Source organism: Rhinolophus sinicus, linkage group LG03 (assembly GCF_036562045.2).
Source record: "Rhinolophus sinicus isolate RSC01 linkage group LG03, ASM3656204v1, whole genome shotgun sequence".
NCBI lineage: Eukaryota > Metazoa > Chordata > Mammalia > Chiroptera > Rhinolophidae > Rhinolophus > Rhinolophus sinicus.
The window spans coordinates 192907967-192928241 of record NC_133753.1 but is presented as its reverse complement, the minus strand read 5'-3'; the positions used below and the strand labels follow the sequence as shown (position 1 = coordinate 192928241).

Here is a 20275-nt window from a genome sequence, read left to right as displayed (position 1 = left end):
TTTCAACCCTGGAGGCCGACATAATGGGCAACTTGGATGCCTTTCTCAAAACTTTACAGAGCATTTTTGTAAGAAATTCAGAAAGCTGATCATAATCTACAGATCCTGAAAGGTCCAATTTGTTTTTTCATTTATTAATAGCATAGTTTCTTGGAAATTTATAACCCCCCCAGCTGTTTCCAGAAAAGGACAAACATAGCTGTATCTTTTTTCATACTGTTTCCACCCCCTAAACTCTGAACGTGTAGTCTATTGCTTCTGCAGTTGAACAAGCAAGAGATTGAGAAGCTTTATCTGAATTTTTCTCCCTTACACATTTTAACATTTCTGATTATTAAATAGAAGTAAGTGCTCACAGTAGGGAATAAAATGGACTTTTAATTTATTACAGAAAAGTATAAAGAAAAAGAAGTCACCAATAACACCATCATCTAGATTCAATCAGTACTGAAATCTTGGTGCATTTCTTTCTAGCTTTTTTTAATGCATTTTTGTTAGATTATTTTACTAACTTGTTTTTTAAAGTGTATATGTGTTTTCATTTTATATTATAATTTAAGCCTTCCCTCATGACTAAATTCTTCATATACCTTTTTTTCTAATACTTTTGATAACATATAAGATTATATAGTAGAAAATGTTCTTAAACTTTTCTTTCTAATTTCAAAAGAACATTTTGGAAAAAAGGAAAAAAAATAGTATTGTTCTCATGTCTTCTGAGAATGTAGTGAGTCTGATTTAAGCCCAAAGGGGAAATTTTCTTCGCTGTTTGTGGCATTAATTATATATATCTCACTATACCTAGCATATTATCTACTAGATCACAGTGGTGCATTATTAATGAAATGCTATTATAGTACATTTTACTTAATTGTGTATTTCTTTGTTTACACATATGTTCAAATTAAATCCAAGGATCCAGATTTTAAGACAAAAACGTAAATTGTTAATATTTATAGGCTTCAGAAGATTGTGATTGGGTGTTGTCAGTAGTCTAGCGTTATGACTTATTGTTCATATTGGTTAATGCTGCATGACATCGTCCCAAAGAATACTAGCTTAAATGAACAATCAGCATTTGTTTTCTCTCACAGTTTCTGTGGCTCAGGGATTCATTCAGGAGCAGCGTGGCTGGGCAGTTCTGACCCAGGGTCTCTCGTTAGGTGGCTGCCAGCTGTCTGTGTGGTCTGAGGGCTTGACTGGGGCCAGAGGACCTGCGTCTGGGTGTGAGGACAGCCTCCGTGCCCCTGCTGTGTGGCAGGGCCCTGCACGTGGGTGGGGGGTTCTGTTCTGTTTGCCTTTTCTGAATTTTGCTCTGCCAGCTGTTCTCTTTCAAGTTCTCTGCTGACCTTTGTATATCCATCTAAAAATCCCAAGCACTGCTTCAGAAAGATTAAGTGGTGAGAGGAATAAGTCATTATTGTGGGCAATCACTGCCTGCACGTCACTTGTTAGTTAACAGGCGTGGTTTTCTATCACTGAGTGCTGGTAAGATGACTATGTGAAAACCATTGCCGGTATCGGGAAAATTAGACAAGCCTCTGGTACATACACACACACAGCCCCCCACCCCCCACTGGATTGGAAGAGAGACTGTAGTTGAACAAAGTAGTTTCTTAAAATGACAATCTAAAATCATAAATCCAAACAACAGGTTTGCAGTGATAATAAAATTTACATTTTATGCAAAATTTAATCTAAACGGAAATTGTTCTGAATTATGACAACCTTGAATTTATCGACTCCTTATCCAAAGGTTGCTAGGTGGGCCCTGTCTCTGAAAGATTTCTCTTGACATATTTTATACATTTTATCTTTTGTAATTCTTGTTTTTTAAATTTAAAACAATTTATTACACATCTCTTTATTTGATGCATAAAAGCATGAATCAAAATACAAATATCACCCATAACCCCGTTGCCAAAATAACTTTATTTGTATAATTAAAAAAGTGTGTGTGCCTTGAAAAGACACTGAGACAGATCCAAACTACATAATAAAATCTTAAAGTCTCCTGTTATGTGCCTTGAAGGTATAGCCTGTTAAAATGTTTATATCTCCTTTTAGAAAAGTAAAAGATCTTTTATGAACAATAGCCATTGCAGGAGCCATGCACACATTTTAGTAGTTCACACAAAAAGAGGTGATATCATACTTGTATAGACTGTTGTGACCTGTGGCTATTATTGTTGTTGTTGTTGTTGTTGTTATTATTACTTAATATAACCCCGCAAAGATCTTTTCACATCAACACCTGCATTCTAGCCTCCTTGCTGTTGGGGGCGACATAGAGTCTCATAGTGTGTTTAGCCAGTCAATTCTTGATGTATATTTCGGTGGTTCTCAGGCTTTTCCAACTACAGATCTTTATATAGATCTCTTGACATACTTTTGATGTCCCTAAAGTGAATTCCTCGGGGTGGAATTCTTGGGGCTGCTTCTGTTTTCTTTGCATTTGGCTGTTGCTTTCACATCTGTATTATACAGCCCCAGATTTGGCCGCACCAGCCTATGGGGACACCGCACAAAAGGCAACTGACTTCTTTGAGGTTTCCGTGGGACCTTAAGTCATTTCCTTACTTGAATGTGGAAGTCAGATAAAAAGCTCAGCACTCACATTACACATGTCAGCTCCTCAGTTTAGAGTAAGCTGAGTACTGTGCTGGGTGGGTGGTACTGAAACATGTCAGGGGCGGTTCATTCCTTCAACAAATGCTATCGAGTGTCTTGTAGATGTCAGGCACCAGGGAAACAAAATTAAAAAGATGTGCTCCTTCTTCACTTGGAGCCTGCCTTCTGGCGGGGAGTGGTGTGTGCAAGGCAGCCGGTGAGCGCATCAGAAAATGGGTGTAAAGGGGTTTGAACCAAGAGTGGGCAGGAGGATCAGACATGTGCCAGGCAGACAAGGCCAGGGGGCTGTGGGTGGGAGGAAGAGTGCTCCAGGAGGAAGGCATTGCACAAGCAAAGCCATGGAACCGAGCCTGGGTAGCACTGAGGGTGGGCGCTGGGGAGAACCCAAACCACAGGGACTTGGAGCAGCCATGTCGGAGGGATCAAATTCCAGTCCTGGGTTTTGCTTTCTCGTCATGGTGCTTCATCATAAATGAGATTATTGAAACTATACCGAACACAACACACTTTACCCAACAAATTATGCTCATACTAGTGGTACACATGGCTGTCTCTTACAAATATATCTTTAGAGGACCAGAATTTCTAAATTCTGTCATAAAGCTGCACAAACATTTTCCCCTTCCTGTTGTTGGTAGTATTTTTATGGAGAAAGATGTTTTATAGAAATGGATTTTCAAGTAACTGAAGTTTACTCTCTTGGTCTTGAACTTTAAAAAACTATTGCAAATGATGGACTTTGCCTCACATTCAAGCATGGCTAGTACCCTTCTCTGTCTGGATGGTCAGGAATAGCTCCTCTATCGTACCATCTGGCTGTGGGTTTGTGTGCTTCTTGGTGTCTCAGTCTCTTCCCTTGGCGGTTTGTCAGCTCCCGTTTCTTCTGCCCACTGCCCCACCTCCCCTCTCCGCAGATGGAGCTTTTTTCAGTTGTTTACAGTGGTTGTTATAAAGCTGTATTTCCTAATGAGAATGTTATTAATGTAAACATCGTGTTTCCTTTCTCCTTCCCTTTCTTCTGCCTTCCCCCCCTTCCCCGCCCACTCCGGTTCAAGCCGCTGTTTCTCAGTCTGGTTGTGTAGGACACAACTCCCTGGCCCATGCTGGGATTATGAGCATTGGGGTGGGGGGGCTGGAGGGGTCGGAGGGTGGGGGTTGGGGGGAGGGGCGGCGGCATTGGCAGTGTCCCCCTGCTGGTCCTAGGTTGGCCGCTCACAGCAGGTGTTTCCTTTCTTGTTCTTCATTGTAAATTAAAATCATGTAAGTTCCTTATAAAAAGCTTTGTTTTAAAGAATTCTAACGGTACAGAAACATATAGAGTCAAAAGTGAAAATAGTTCTTCCAGAGTGTTCCTTCCACACCTACCCTGTATTAATCAGGGGTCTCCAGAGAAATACAACCAATACAATATGTGTGTGTGTATATATCTAACTATATATAAGTGTGTGTGTATATATATACATATATTATATATATTTCCATATATATTATATATATATCTCCATATATATAGGGAGAGAGAGCGAAAGAGATACACACAGATTTATTATATTGTAAATAATTGGTTCACACAATTGTGGATGCTTGGTTAAGTCCAAATTCTTCCTGGTAGGCTGGCATGCTGGAGTCGCAGGGAGGAGCTGTAGTTTAAGGCAGAAAACAGAATTAGTTCTTGCTCAGGGGAGGTCAGTCTTTGATCGATTCAGGTCTTTAACTGGTTGGATAAGGCTCACCCCATCATGGAGAACAATCTGCTACACTCAGCGTGTACTGGTTTACATGTTAATCTTATCTTAAAAATACCTTCACAGTACCATTTAGAATAATGTTTGACCAAATATCTGGGTACATGTAAAATTAAAACACATAAAATTAACCATCACACACCTCCTGTTGCCACGCCTCTGCAGAGGTTATTATTCTTAATATTTTGGTGTAATCATTTTAGGTGTTTTCTATGCATTATCTCTCTCTCTCCCCGTCTGTGTGTGTGTTGAGAGCTCTAACCCACTTAGATGATGATCACCTTTCTTCCTTTCCCCCCGTCCCTTTAATCTGTTAATATAATAAGTGATCTTATTAGAATCTTGGTGTTAGCTCATCCTTCCTGCAAGGAATGGGGTTTTGGTTTGTTTATTTTTTGATGTACAAGGCCTTACAATTTTTTCTTTTGCATTTTAAAATTTAATAAATGACATAAAATACAGTATAAGTAAATTCACATTGGAAATTTAATAACATTTGGTTAGAACTGTAGGCTGGTAATTCTCAAAGAAAAAGAACTATGATGATCTTGTTATTCACACAGAAAAAAAATGCAGGTGGGAGAAAAACCTCTGCCGGTGGAATCAATGGGTTAATATAAGCATTTTGTTTCAGGAAGGCAAACCCTTACAATTTTTTAAGCAGAAATATCTCAGCTCATTTTATTGTTGTTGCTCTGTCTTTTCTATGGTGTAGAACTTGAAAACTAGGCTTGTGTTTCGAGGGCCTAGAATTTCTAGCTAACCTCTAAATGGGAGCTTCCATTTGCAGGTAGATTACTTATTTTTTCTTAATAATATTATTTTATTTTCATGAACATTTTGCTGGTAGTTTAAAAAGCAAACTATTTGCGGCTTCTGCAAGGGAGCCATCTGCAAGTGGGCTACTGTTGATGCAGCAAGTGGATGATATTTGGCTTTGTGATTTATTTATTTATTTGTTTCTTTTTGACGGCTTAGGTGCATTTTATTGGTTTTCTTTCAGAAGACAAGTCTTTCGTTACAGTCTTTTTTGAGACCATGGTCAGGGGTTGCCAAAGTTACCTCCTCTTCCACCTTCCTGTAGGGGAGCACCAACACACTCCAGCTAAAGCAGAGTTTAAGCTATGGCTAAACACTAGTTTTAACGATGGGAAGGAAAGTCCAACTTTTGGAGCAGACCCTGGGAGGCAGGGCATATAAAGGGATGATTTTTAATAGTAAGTCTCTGTGGGAAGACTAGATGTTTCCAGTTCTGGGTCTGATACCATTTTATCTTGCGCCCTCAAATTTAGTATCTTTTTTGTTTGTTTGTTTTTGTTGATAATCTTCATTTCTGACTTAAGTTTATGCTAAGATTTCCAAGGCACTATCAGTACAGGCCTCATGCGCATTTGGGGGTCTTACCATAGGTCGTCGGGAGGGGCTGTGGTTCCACAACAGACCCCCTCAGTGGGTTGGGGTAGCAGGGAGCGGAGGTGAGGGGGATCCCCAAAGAGAGAGCGGAGGCTGAGCCAAGAGCCGGGTCCTTCAGAAGGTGGAAATTCTACCTTTTAAAAACCTGCCGTCTGTAAGTAAAGGTTGGATGCCCTTTGAGATGTTTTTCAAGGACAGGTTTGCAGTATGTGTTCAAAGCTTTCTAACTATCTCTTTTAACCCAGAAATACTACTTCTGAGAATGTGTTCTGAGAAAATAAGGAGTGATATGCACAAAGCATTAGATCTAGGGGATTTTTATTGCAGGTTTTACTCATAATAGAGAAAAAGGGAAACAATCCCAGTGTCCAAGGGATTCATTAAATAACTATAATTCTGCATGCATAGATTACAACCCTCCACCCATGCTGGAACTATTACTGTAGAAGTATTTTTATTGACGTTGAAAGATGATGCTGATACATTCCTCACTGAAACTTATAGCCAATAATCCTATTCTGTGGTTTAAAGAAAGTGTGTGTGTGTGTGTGTGTGTGTGTGTGTGTGTGTGTCGGTGTTTTTCTTCTCTGTTTTCAGATTGTTTTCTGTAATAAATTATGAGCTTGTGTAATTATGTAAAAAGGAAGAGTTTACATTATGTTCAACATGCCTTATTTATGTCAGGAAATTATAGAATACTTAAGAAATACTTCATCTAGAGAAGCTCAAAATGAGATTTTCGTGCGTGCCGGGTGCAATCTCAAGTGTCCAGACCATTTGTGCAGCAGGTTAGCTGGGAGAACGAAGTGATACTAGAGGCAGTGAGCTCTGGTTATCCGAGAGACTGAAAGCCTAAGCAGCTCGTAAGTAGAATTGGCCTGGGCTCACTTTATGCCCTTTTCTCTTTAAAATTAAATTATTGTGAGACATTTCCCTCTATGGATGGAATGACCTATTTCAAAGAATGCATAAATTGGAGCATATTAAAGAGCCTTGACTATAGTCACAAAATTAGAGTTCCTTACACTGCACTGTGGCTGTCAGTGTTTAAAAAAAATTGGTATTCTCTAAAACTTTTAAAACTCTAATATTTATGATTTAATACTCTTTTGGGAAAGCAACTAGGAGCCTTATTGAGATAAGCAGGTGGGGTTGTCCATGCCATCTCCTTGTTCCATGAAAAATTACATTCTTATTAAAAATATGGTAAAAATAGGGTTGGGCCGCGTGGAATTGCTCTGAACTGAAGCATGGGCGTGGCCGGCAGTGCTCAGAGTCACATGATAATTAACCGCTGGATCTGAGAGTCTTCCCCTGGTTGAATTTTAGCATCTCACTGAATCCATGTGTGGGAGGATGTGAACCTGAGCTGTGGATTATTGTCGTTTGTTACGAGGTGTCTTAGATGAGGCAGCTGTAACAAAATGCAGTGAAATGCTAGCTTATCAACAACAGAAATTTATTTCTCCCAGTTCTGGAGGCTGGAAGTCTGAGATAGGAGTGCCAGCATGGAAGGTGGGAGGGGGTTCCAGTGAGGGCCTGCTACCTGCTTTGTAGATGACTTGTCATCACCCCCTGCGTGGCATCGGCAGGAGTCCCCTGTGGTGTCTCTTTTTTTCTGACACCAAATCCATGTCATTTCCCACATCAACTCCCGGGAATCAGCACAGACCTCGCAAGTTAAGGGCTCAGTCCCACAAGACTGTCCCCACTGCAGACGCCAGTCTCAGCCCAGGGACCACCTTCTGACCAGCTGGCTGTAAAGTTGGGGGCTTCCCACAGCCCCACCTCAGGGTGGGTAATTTGCTCGAGTGACTCACAGAACTCAGGAAAGCACTTTGCTTACTATTACTGGTTTATTACAAAGGCTGCAGCTCAGGAAGAGCCAAATGGAAGAGATGCACAGGACAAGCTATGGGAAGGGGTTCAGGGCTCCCACTTTTCTGGGTACACCACCCTCCCAGCATCCTGATACGGTCACCAACCCAGAAGCTCCCTAGACCCCGTTGTTTAGGGGTTTTTTGTGGAGTTTTCACTAGGTAGGCATGATTTGCTCTAGCTACTGTGTTTCCCCGAAAATAAGACTTAGCCAGACCATTAGTTCTAATGCGTCTTTTGGAGCAAAAATTAATATTAGACCTGCTATTATATTATATTATATTATATTATATTATATTATATTACATTATATTATATTGTGCCTGGTCTTATATTAAAATAAGACTGGGTCTTATATTAATTTTTGCTCCAAGAGACACATTAGAGCCGATGGTCCAGCTAGATCTTATTTTTGGGGACACACGGTATTAAATCATTGGCCATTGCTGACTGAACTCAATCTCGAGCCCCTTTCTCCTGGAAGATCTAACCCTTTAATCACAGGGTAGTTTTTTCTAGATACTAGTCCCCCTGCCTTGAGTTATCTCATTAGCATATAAAAGTGCATTCCAAGGGTTTGAGGAGCTCTGTGCCTGGAACTGGGGACAAAGACCAAATACTTACTTTTCATGATATCGCACCCCCAGCTGGTCTGTCTGCTAGCACCCTGGTCTCCTGGAATCTATTTCCCACCCAACAGCCAGTCACGTAGACAATTGGCAACTGACTGCCCAGACCATCCTGGCCCCCAAGGGTCTATTGCTTCCTTGACTTCCTTCTGGTCCCCGGGTGGCCAGCCATGTCCTCTGCCTGGGCATCCCCTCCTTGTCTCCTTGGCTTCTTCCCTCACCTCCTTCCCATCTTCCCACTGTCTCCTCGGTGAGCCCACCAGCACCCTATTTGAGACTGAGCCACACTGCCTTGCCCTCCACCACCTCCCTTACCCGGCTATTTTGTTAGCGTCACTTCCTTACATGTCGGGCCTGCAGTCCACGCTCCAGCGCCTGAGGGCAGGGGTCTTGCTTCCCTGGTCTCTCCTGGGCACAGCGCCTCACTGGCAGTCAGCGCCCCAGGAACATCTGAGCACGAACAGACAGCTGGCTCAGGGTCCTCTGTGCACACCCCCGGGGCAGTGGGTGCCCCTGGCTGTGCAGTGACCATGCTTGGGCTCTGCCCTCTGACCCGCTTCCCTCTCTCTTTCTAGACTGCCCTTATTGTCGCCTGCTACCACGGCTTTGTGGATACTGTGGTGGTCTTAGCAGAGTGTCCCCACGTGGACGTCAACTGGCAAGACAGCGAGGGGAACACGGCCCTAATCACAGCCGCGCAGGCAGGTAAGAGCCAGTTTATCCTCCCCTCCCAGAGCTGGGGCCAGAGAGCAGCTGCCAGGCAGTGTGTGCATGTGGGAGGGGCTGGGGGTCACACCATCTCTGCTCGTGACATTAATGCAAGGGCGGAAATTGACCAGAAATCTTGTTCTGCTGCTAAGAGGTTCAAGAAAAGGCTGGTGGGTGTGCTTGCACATTCTCTGCATTTGGGACAGTTTACCCACTCGTGCAAAAGTCAGTATTGGGCAGGTCTAACTCTAGAACTGCTCCAGAAATCCAGCCTCGTCATCATTTCACATAGAGCATCGCACCCCCCGTTCCAGAGATGGGGACAGAAAGGTACTGGGAAACTCACTGGCAGAAGAGACATGACTGTGTATTAGTGAGAGATAAAGTATTAAAGTAGACCCATTTGCAAGGCCACCTTGCACTTTGCCTGTAGATGTGAAGAAGAGCCAGGAGCTCCGTGCTGGGAGTGTCTGTGGAACGAGGTGGGACTGTTTGTGAGAGAGCCTGAATGTGTGTCCCACTCAGTGTCCTTCTGCCCAGGTGCGCATTGCAAGAGGTGCTACTTCCACCAACAATGCCAAGTGCACTGTGGCTGTCCTCTTCCAGAGTTGCCTTTGGACATTGAGACAAACGTGACACCCACGCTTGTCCCTTTGGGACCACCCTTGATTTGTAACCGTGGTATTAACCGGTTTTTTAACTGACCGCTTTCAAAATTCTTGGCTTTCAAAAGGACACCCATTGCATAACTCAGGTTCTCAGTTGCAAAGAAGCTGCATCTGGCTGAGTTGGGAAGGACAGGCGTTGGTTTGTTGAAGGAATGCAGCACCTCACGTTGTCGGGAGTGGTTGAGCATCTGACTTGGTCAGAGCAGGGAGGCTGGAGAAGATGCCCCCAATCACCCTGCACGTTGATTCTGGAAAGCCGACGTCCACCACTGCCCCCCCGAGAAATACCTGCCTGTTCTGTCTTGCATGACAAGCCCCTGTGCCAAAGCCAGCGTGACTGACTCTGAGCTGGGGAAGGCTGGAGAAGCCAGCGTCCGGCGATTTCATTCCCTGTAATGGGAAGCAGGCTTGCACACTGCTTTTCCATCAAGATGCACAAGTGAGGAAGCCCCCTACCCTAGAGAGGGGTTGGGGCTGTGTTAACACATGTTCACTTTATCACGTTTCAGGGCGTGAAGTTTTTCCTCCAGGAGGTTTGCCAGGCTTTGAAAGCAGGGTGTTGCATAGCTTCCTGAGCTGCAACACTGTAAAAGGAAGGCTATCATGAGGCGGGCATTGCGTGAGCATGGGCTCACCATACGTCACCTCCCACTGCCAGGAATGGGGTCAACGGTGTGAAAGTAAAGGGCAGTCCTGCCCTTGCATAATGCTAAGGAGCTCTCTGATGGATCTGATGGAGGGTGCCCTGGGTGCCGTGGAATGACAACACCCCACCTAGCCTGGTGGTGTAAGACAGGGGTTGTGGAAGAGGGGGTTTGAACAGGGTGGTGAAGAAGTCAGAGGCAGGCTGGTTCAACTGATGTGTCGCAAAGCCACGGGGCTAAGAGGGGGTCTGGTGCATCTTAGCAACAGTGTAGCTCAGTGTGGCTGTAGGTCTGGTGTGCCTAGGAGAGGTGAGAGGTGGCCCCATGCGGAGGCAGGGACTAGATTATTAAGGGTCTAGGTACAACGTGAGAGAACGCGTTGGAGTGGCATGAGGCTGGGTGTGTGCTGGCAAGGTCAAATGATCCTGGTGGGCCCAGAGGCAGTTTCAGAGGCAGAGAAGGAGCCAAGTGCAGCCTGGCAGAAAGCTCAGGTCTCGTGGTTGTGATGTGGACGATGGAGGACAGGTGGAGTCTGGCATGGCTTTCTGCCTCCCGGATAGGGGGTGATGCTAAGCGGAAAAGTTTCCATTTGTGCTCAGGTCTTTGAAATACTGAGACAGCTCAGAGGGCTCGATGGCGGGTGGTGAGTGTGGAGCTCCAAACTCGAGTCTGTGCTAGAGTACAGACGGGGGTCCGTGCTAGAGTACAGATGGGGGGACCAGGAGTCCTGAGAGCGGGGTCCGTGGACATGGCCCTGAGTGTGAACAGGATACTGCATGGGAAGGAGACGGCTTTCGTATTGATTGATCAGTGCTCTTCATGTGGTAGGGACAGTCGTTGTGGTTTAATACCCACAGGTACTTTCTGAAGTGTTTGTTTCTTTGAAAACGTTTTCATTTTGTATTCACACAGGAATTACAATTTGTCTGTTTTTTTCATTTACTGTTGCAGAGGAATAATCTGTGTCCTGCCTGCTCTTTGTGTCTTTGTTGATACTCTGGCCTTCCTTAGACTTGGAAATCTCCTGTCTCCATCCTTGACATTGAAAACCAACAAATGCACAAAGAGGACCCAAGAAACCTCACTGTCATGTACGTCAGGTCCCTCTCTCTGTGTTTGTTAGACTTTATATTCTCACCTTAGGAACACTTTTCTGTTACCTCTTTGAATGCTGTCTGCCTTGTTTGTTCTCTTTTGCCAGGGTTCCTCATAGGTGTAGATTAGATCAACTGCTCCCCATTTTATAACTTCCTTTCATCATTTTTTTTTTCTTTTCTATCCCTTTATCCCAAGATCTGGGGACTTTTTCTTTTTTTTTTAATTCATCAATTTGTTTTTATGCCACTTGCTGATTCTCACTAGATCTGTTACGATATTATTGGGTGCGATTTACTGACGACCCAACAAAACAGGACTTCAACAATGAGGATATGGCCTTTTGCAACATGACATGTCTGAGGGCCATACGTGGAGGGTTGCTTCATTGGGCGGCTTCCTGATGTCAGGACCTGTGGCCAGCTTCTCAGAAATGCTCTGGACCTTTCCCTTCTATCCAAGCTCATGGCAGCTCCACTCATGGCTTCACGGTGCCACATGCAGGCCTCAGGAAGGAGGAGCAAACCCCTGTCTTGTTTTATTCTCTAAGATGGATCCACATTTCCAGACGCCTCCAGCAGGGTTTCGTTTACATCTCATGGCCAGGTCACGTGCCCCATGCCAAAACAAGTGGTTGGCAGGCCAGGTGGAACAACCTCATCTGACATTAGCCCCCAGAATCTGTGTGGTTAAGGAGAATGTTAAAGCACCCACATGTTAATATAATTGGCGACAGCAACTGCGTTGGATGTTTGAGAGTTGCAAGTTCTGGCTTTCTGCAGGACTCACTCAGCATTTGTGAGAATAAACTAGGATGCAAAGGCCTTGATCTGACTGTCACGTGTTCTCTACAAAGTTTAACTTCCTTGGCTACTTAATGCATAATAAAAATATGGCCAAATCTGTATTAGGCCTTGCCACGGAGAGAATATATGACAATAAATCCTCAAATAATCCCTAAATCTCATTCAGCTAGGAATTTCAATTTCTATCATCCCTCTCCTAACAAAAATAAAATAGAAAATAAGATAGCCAAAGCAATGAAGACTAAGTCCCAGGGATGGAGTTATGCGTTTACTTTCTCTGGTCCTTGTTCCTCTTTAACAGAGCGGCCAGAGTGTGGTGCAGTGAGGAAACCGAAGGGCTCTTTTTTCTAACTAGTGAGAATACTAAGTCACTTGGGTATAAGTAACCTCTAGTGCATCGTTAAAACTTGTTATTCCTCGAACTTACTTTAAAAATTCTGAAGGTGGGCTGGCCTGGTGGCTCAGGCGGTTGGAGCTCCATGCTCCTAACTCCGAAGGCTGCCGGTTCGATTCCCACATGGGCCAGTGGGCTCTCAACCACAAGGTTGCCAGTTCAATTCCTCGAGTCCCACAAAGGATGGTGGGCTCTGCCCCCTGCAACTAAGATTGAACACGGCACCTTGAGCTGAGCTGCCGCTGAGCTCCTGGATGGCTCAGTTGGTTGGAGCGCATCCTCTCAACCACAAGGTTGCCAGTTCAACTCCCGCAAGGGATGGTGGGCTGTGCCCCCTGAAACTAGCAACGGCAACTGGACCTGAAGCTGAGCTGCGCCCTCCACAACTAAGACTGAAAGGACAACAACTAGAAGCTGAATAGCACCCTCCACAGCTAAGATTGAAAGGACAACTTGACTTGGAAACAAAGTCCTGGAAATACTGTTCTCCAATAAAGTCCTGTTCCCCTTCTTCAATAAAATCTTAAAAAAAAAAAAAAATTCTGAAGGAAGTGCATTGAGAGCCAGCCAGCCTGGAGCTATTCACGGCCCGCTGCTGGGGACGCAGTGGCAGTGAGGCTCCCAGGGGTGGCCATGGTGGGCTCTGTCTGCCTGTGCAAGACCCCGCTCTGACCTGGATTTGCGGACGGTCTCACTTCAGAAGAGAATTTACCACCTGGCCAGGAGCCAGGGATACATGTTTCTTCATGTTATTTATCTTATCTTCTTTTTTTGTTTTGTTAATCTATTATTCAGCCACTCTATGTCTTTTTTTTTTTTTTTAATTAGTTTCAGGTGCACAAGACAAAGCAAAACTTAGACGTTTATCATTTATATCCCTCACACTGTGTGAACCCCCCTCCCCCCATCTTATCTTCTTATCACCAGCCATAATCATGATTTCCGTCTGACTTCATTGTGATTTTTATGGTTTTTTTGAAGTGATTTCCTTTTCCTTGGTTTCTACGCTTTCACTTCAGAAATTAGAACTTGGTAAATCCCTGAGGTTTCCTCACATTCCCTCGCCTTTTCCCGTAAACCCATTTTCAGAGCCTTTCTGGCTCACCACAGCATTAGTCTCCTTGCAGTGCTGTTGGGATGTGATATTTCCCAAAGCAACACTTCCCTCTACTGGCCTGGTTTGGAAAACTCCGTTTTGAGTACCTGGCGTGAAACCAGTCAAATCTTCAGACAACCCAAATTCTGTTACCATTTTTCCATTTTCAGAGCAGTACGGGTTTATTGTGTTTCCTTTCTTTGAATAAAGGAGGAAACAATAAAGAATCTTAGCCCAGAATTGCTACTCAATAAAATGTTAAATGAATCAACAGTTAACAATTGCGTTGGCCATTTAGTCTTAGATAATGTGGGTTATAGCTTGATAATGAGCAACCTTTTTGATCCTTTTTGATAAGTGTACTTTTTCCAAGAGAGAAGCAGGAATCCTTTCGCCTTTTCATTGACTAAATATTTATTGAACTTGCAGTGAATTGGACTCATGAGCAGGGCCACGAGGGTGGTGGCTGTCACCTGGGAGGGTGGACCATGGGACATCATGGCTGTGGTGCCTAATCCACTCTTAGGGACCAGGGAAGAGCTTGCATCAGAAGGATGGCTCATCAGGTAACTGTGAAAGGGAAAGGAGAGTGTCCCGATAGGAACTAGCGTGTGCAAAGGCCACTAGGTTAGAAAAAGCATGGCACACAGGTGAGTTGAAAGGAGAGGTGAGTGATTGCAAAGGAGAGTGGAAGGGCTTTGGGGTAAGAGCTGACGGTGAAGAGGGGATTTAGGGGAGGAAAAATAATCTTCCCCCATCCTTCTGAGTTCTTGACTGAGACCCCTGTAATAAAAGACAGATTAGCAAGAGAAAACCAGACCTTTGTAAACACGTATACCTGTCCTGAGGGAAAAATTAGTAACTCAGGGAGGGGGCTTAGAACTCCAGCTTACATGGCATCTTCCACAAAGAACAATACATTTGTGGAGAAATGACAGGACAAATGGAAACAGTTTTAAGCTTCCATGGGTGGTCAACTAGGATAAGGGCTAGTTAGTGAAGTTTGTTATGTAGATTGCTCTGGTGCCATCTCCAGGCTGATAATGTCTAAAGTTGTCTCCAGTGATTAACTCTTGTCCTTGGTAGAGCGGGAAGGAGAGAGAGCTTTGAAAATTTAATGTTTTGAGAGAGTAGATCCTAAGAGTTCTCACCACGGGGGGGAAAACAACCCTTACATTTCTTTCCTCTTCTTTTTTTGGTACCTATATGAGATCATGGATGTTACCTAAACTTATTGTGGTGATCATTTCACAATATATGTGAGTCAAATCATTGTGCTGTACACCTTAAACATATACAGTGCTATACGTTAATTATATCTCAATAAAACTGGGGGGAAATTTTTTAAAAATTAAGTAAAATAAGTTATGGGGGAGGGCAGGGAGCTTTTCTTGTATCTGCTTTTCCTCATTTGGCTTCCGCTTAACTTACTCCTTAGGCCAAAGCTGCACATTTTGGGGTAGCAAAGTCTGTTGCCCTACAGAGAGCAGGCCCAGATAAAAAGGAGCTAGCTCATTGAAGAGTTTATCTAAAGAGTTGACACCATGAAGGGTTTTAAGTGGTATTTGTGTTGGTCAGAAGAGTTTCTTTAAGTTATTGTGGTGGTCGTGTGGAGAATGGATGGAGGGGCAGAAATGGGACAGGGGACAGATAGGAGAGGTGCTGTTACCCAGTTGGGATGTGGTGGCCCGGATTCGGGAGTAGAGGTTGGGAAGGAGAAACAGGACAGGTTTGGCAGATATTTAAGAGGTGGGGTTGGCAAAACTCCATGATAGCTTGGATGGGGAAAGCGGGTGGAGGGGGAGCTGGAGACAAAGCCCAGACTTCTGGTTTGGGCCCCGAGGTAATTGTTGGTGTTCACCACTGTATCAGGAACATGGGAGAGAGGAGCAGGTTTGGGAGAAACGTGTGTTGAGTTTGTTTGTGGGATGCCTAAGATGAAACATCTAGTAGACAGATATTTAGTTACGAAACTCAGGAAGAGAGACCGAGTTAGAGATAAGTGATGTGGGAGTTTTAAGGTCATACTGGATCCATGAGAGTGGATGGGATCACCAAGGGACAGTGTACAGGGTGACCAGCAGGCTTAGCCATGCACACGGGGAATAGCAGCGTTTCAGGAAGGAGAGAACCGAGGAGCTCATAACGAAAACTGAGAAGGAGTGGCCAGGTGGACAGGAGGGGAATCAGAAGGGTCAGCTTTCAGGATATCTGCGGAAAGAGTGTGTTTTAAAAAGGATGGAAGAGACAAGTGGTAAATGCTGTGAAGATGTCAAGTAAGATGAAAACTGACTAGTAACCACTGGGTGTTGCTACAAGATGGTCACTGGGGACTGTTGGAGGGAGTTTCAGGAGAGTTAGGGGAATGTAAGCAGCAAGAATGAGAGTAGATGACGCTGGGAGTTAGACTGAAAAGGAGTCACATGCTTGATGGTGGGTGGCTGGAGGGCAATGACAGGTCAACAGGAGTTATTATTGGTCACTGCAGTGGACTGGATGTATATACCCCCCTTCAAACTCATATGTTGAATACGAATCCCCAAGTGATGGTATTAGGAGGTGGGGCTTTTCCAAGGTGATTAGGTCACGAGGGTGGAGCCCTCATGAATGGAATTAGTGCCCTTATAAGAGATCCCAGAGTGCTCCCTCACCCTTTACCATGTGAGGACCCAGCCAGCAGACGGCTATTTATGAACCAAAAAACAGACCTTCACTGAATCTGCTGGCATGGATTTCCCAGCCTCCAGAAAGAACTGTGAGCAATGTTTGTTGTTTGAGACACCCAGTCTGCGGTAGGTCGTTATGGCAACATGAATGGATAGTCATATATATATATATTAAGATGGGAGACCCTTGAGCGTGCATATCATCATGGTGATGCATAGCAAACAAACCCCAGACTCTAAAATATGTTTATCGTTCATGCGTCTGTATACGGGCTGGGGATTGACTCATCTGGACAGCCTTTGCTCATGTTTGGTGGTGAGATGGACCCTGTTCTGAGGTGTGCTTGGGTTCTGCAGCTGGGGCAGCTCTTCCCCATGCACTTCTCACCCTCTCCCTGGGACCATTGAGTTAGCCTGGGCATGTTCCTAGGCAGATAGCTGAGACATACGCATGAGCGGGAGTCCAGTCCAGTTAGTGCATTTCAAACTTCTGCTTGCAGCCCACCGGCAAATGTCCCAGTTCTTGATGGAAGAACTTTGAAATCACATGGTAAAGAACAAGGTGAAGACGTTGGGCCATTAATGCAATCTGAGGGAAGTGCAAGGAGGGAGAGGTTGAAGAGAAAGAGGAGGTAATTGGAAGCACAAGCACTAGAGGGTAGAGATTGGCATCTTGACCCTTGCTTTTCAATAGGAGGGAAGGAGGAGGGACTGCTTGTGGATGGGAAGTTTATGGGGTGATGGGGGAAAGTTGAGGGGGTTCCTTTCTTGTGGTTTCTGTTCCCTCTGTGAAGTAGGATGTGCGTCATCTCCTGGGAGAAGGGTTTGCTGTGAGGCAGGTGACTTAAGAGTGGGAAAGTTTAAAATTTCCCATGTGGGGTTTGTGGGAGAGTCAAGGGGAAACACAGAAGTGTTGTTGGGCTGGGTTGAGAATCCAGTCAAGCTTGGGTGCCATGGATTTCTACCCCATACACTTAACGAAGTTGCCATCAGCCATCCAAAGCGGAACCAGACACCAGCCAAGCAAAGCGGAACCAGACACCGGGGCTGTGGAGGTAGCAGGGGTCATCTTTGGCTTTTCTCTTTTGGTTACTTGGCTCAGCCAATCACCAAGGCATGTCCATTCACTTCTTCTGGAGTGCCTGAGTCAGCCACTCCCATCCACCGGTGCTCCTGGGGACCTGGCCGCCATCTTCTGTCCATTGCATGAGCTCCCCCAACCACTGGTAAGGCTTGGGGACAGCGTGGAGAGGACCTACACCCGGTAGCCAGCCAAGAGTCATCGTCCTTACCTTGCACTCTTGTCGTGTGGCCCTAAGTTAGATCCCCCTTTCGTAAAATATACTTTGATTTTAGAATCGTTTAGACTTATAGAAACTGCAAAGATTCTCCAGAGAATCCCTGTACATTCCGCACCCAGTTTTCCCTGTTGGTAGGATCTTACATTAGGGTGATACATTCGGCACAATGAATGAATCAATATTGATGCATTTTTATTACTAAATCAAGTCCATTCTTTATTCTGACCTCCTCGGTTTTTTCTTAATCTGTTCCAGGATCCCACATTCCAGTTAGTTGTCATGTCCCCTTAGGCTCCTTGGCTGTGACAGTTGCTCAGACTTTATGACTTTAACAGTTTGGGGGATGTCAGGTAGTTTATAGAACGTCCCTCAGTTGGGGTTTATCTGATGTTTTTCTTATGATTAGACTGGAATTACAGGGTTTTGGGAGGAGGACCACTGAGGAAAGTGCCATTCTCATCACGTCATATCAAGGGTACAGTTAAAGAAAAAAATACACGATGACCTTTGTTACAGATATGAAGGTAGACATTATTCAGGAGCGTCTCGATAGGTTGTAGGGACCACTGCAGTGGGGTGTTGCAGTGGGAGAGCGAGATTGGATTCAGCTCCAAATGCACCAAGGAAAAGTGGGGACCTGTGGCCCAGGAGCAGGGTGGGGTCTGTATATGACAATGAAGAGGAAACATCAGGGGGAGGGGCTCTGGCTAACGTGACCCACATGATTGTTGCTGGAGACAAGTCAGGGTGGTGAGTCGTCACCTGGGGGCGATGGGGGAGGAGGAGCTTGATCAGATACCAGGGGTGGAGGCTCTGGTGAAACTGACTCCGCAGGGGTTTTGCTAAAGCTGGATTTTACAAGGTGGTGCACACATGGGCCTAGGGGTAGGTCGAGGGGCCTGACGGAAGTGCAGTCAAGCAAAGTGCTTTGTCAGTGCAGGCTGTCTGTGTGGCTTGTCACTGCTGATGTTGACCTTGAGCGCCTGGCTGAGGCTGTGCCTGCCAGCCAGGTTTCTCTGTTGTGAAGTTACTCTCCCCTCCCTCCTTCTACTCTGTGCCTGTTACTCTCTGGGCACAATCCACACAGTATCTCCTATAATTTTCACACTTGTAAGGTTGACAGTATCTCCCACTTTCCAAATGCAACAGAGACTCAGTGAAGGTGACTCATCTTCCCAGGGTCTCCCAGATTTTAAGTGGCAAGTCGGGAACTTGAACTTGGGTGTTCCAGAGCTCCCTCTCTTAAGTACTAAGCTCTCTTTCTACACTGTTGTTTAATCTCCCCACTGAAGCTATTTCATCCGGAATTCTTATTCCTTGGGTCCCTTATGTCTCTCTTAGGCAGGTAAAGCTCATTGGAGGGGACGGTGTTCTTGGCGTCTGTGTGATGAGCTCACCCTTTAAAAGGGCTTCCTCTGAGGACTTTAGGAAATCCTATTCAGTAAGGTCTAATCTAAGTTGGACTGGGCTTAAACTAGATTTCAATATGGTGCATGCTTGGGTTCTGTGATGCGTGGAAGACTGTTTTATCCACCTGTATCTGTCTGTCTGTGTATCATCTATCTATCTATCTATCTATCTATCTATCTATCTATCTATCTATCTATCATCTATCTATCATCTATCTATCTTACTAAAGAAAAGGAAAGCTCCTTTTGGTTAATTGTCATGGTTTCTAAGAAGAAAGGTTAATAATATCTACACATTCTTGGAAGCATCGGATCCACCCTGATTTCCTTGAATGAGGTCCCCTGTGTGGTAAGAGGTATTATTCTGCCATCCTGGGAAAGTCGGTGGGGAGCCAGGAGTGATTTCATGTCATTGGAAGCTCATGCCTGTAGTCAGAATGAGTTGACCACGTGTTGGTTTTCTGAGCTCAACATAATATGCAGAACAGATCTGTATGTATAATGGGCCATTTGCTTTGTGGGTTTTCCATTTTTCCTCTCCTCGCCTGTTCAAAGTGTTCAGAATATATCAGTGCTAAGGACATCGTGCTGAAAATTGAGACAGATACGCTCTTTCACGTTTTTAAAGAAATGGCTCTAAATGAATTGCAATTTGTTTCACTAACTCTAACTGACGGGTGCCACAGAGCGTTTAGCTGGACAACAAACCTAACTAAGACCAAAGGACCCTGTCCCCGCACCATTTAGAGCAATTAAGCTGTTTTGGGCACTGACTGCTAGCATTCTGCCCTCCCCCGGCACTGTAAGTGACATCAGAGGGCCAAGTGGTGTACATGAGGCAAAAGCATCCGCTGCTGGTTGGAAGCTGTGAGTCAGGGCTGGAGGCTCACACCCGTTTGTTTCTGGCTTGTTAATCTCACAACACAGTCATATTAGTCCGTGTTTCTCTCCCAGAAAAGCTACGGTTCACCTTTTAATTTTTGCAGTAAGTTCAAGAGATGGGCTGAAATCAATGGTAAGCAAACAATGCTTCTAGAAGAGTCTGCACTCTCATGTTTGTTTTTAACCTGGAAGTTGATGAGAAAGATTTGATATTGCTTGGGCAGCAGCCCACAGTGTCTGTGCACCCCTCAAGGAAGGAAACTGGGTCCCAGCCTCTGTCTGGGTGGGGGTATGAAGGGAGGACAGCGTC

At 44.8% G+C, this 20275-nt stretch overlaps 1 protein-coding gene across 3 annotated transcripts in view; it reads left to right on the top strand.

Annotated features, from left to right (window-relative positions):
• The window catches only part of ANKRD33B (ankyrin repeat domain 33B), a 67980-nt gene that overhangs the window by 31291 nt on the left and 16414 nt on the right, over positions 1-20275 (top strand). For all 3 annotated transcript variants that reach the window (XM_074329075.1, XM_074329074.1, XM_019746028.2), the window contains exon 3: positions 8872-9001. In XM_074329075.1, the coding sequence (XP_074185176.1) occupies positions 8872-9001 (130 nt within the window). The remainder of the gene's footprint in view (positions 1-8871; positions 9002-20275) is intronic.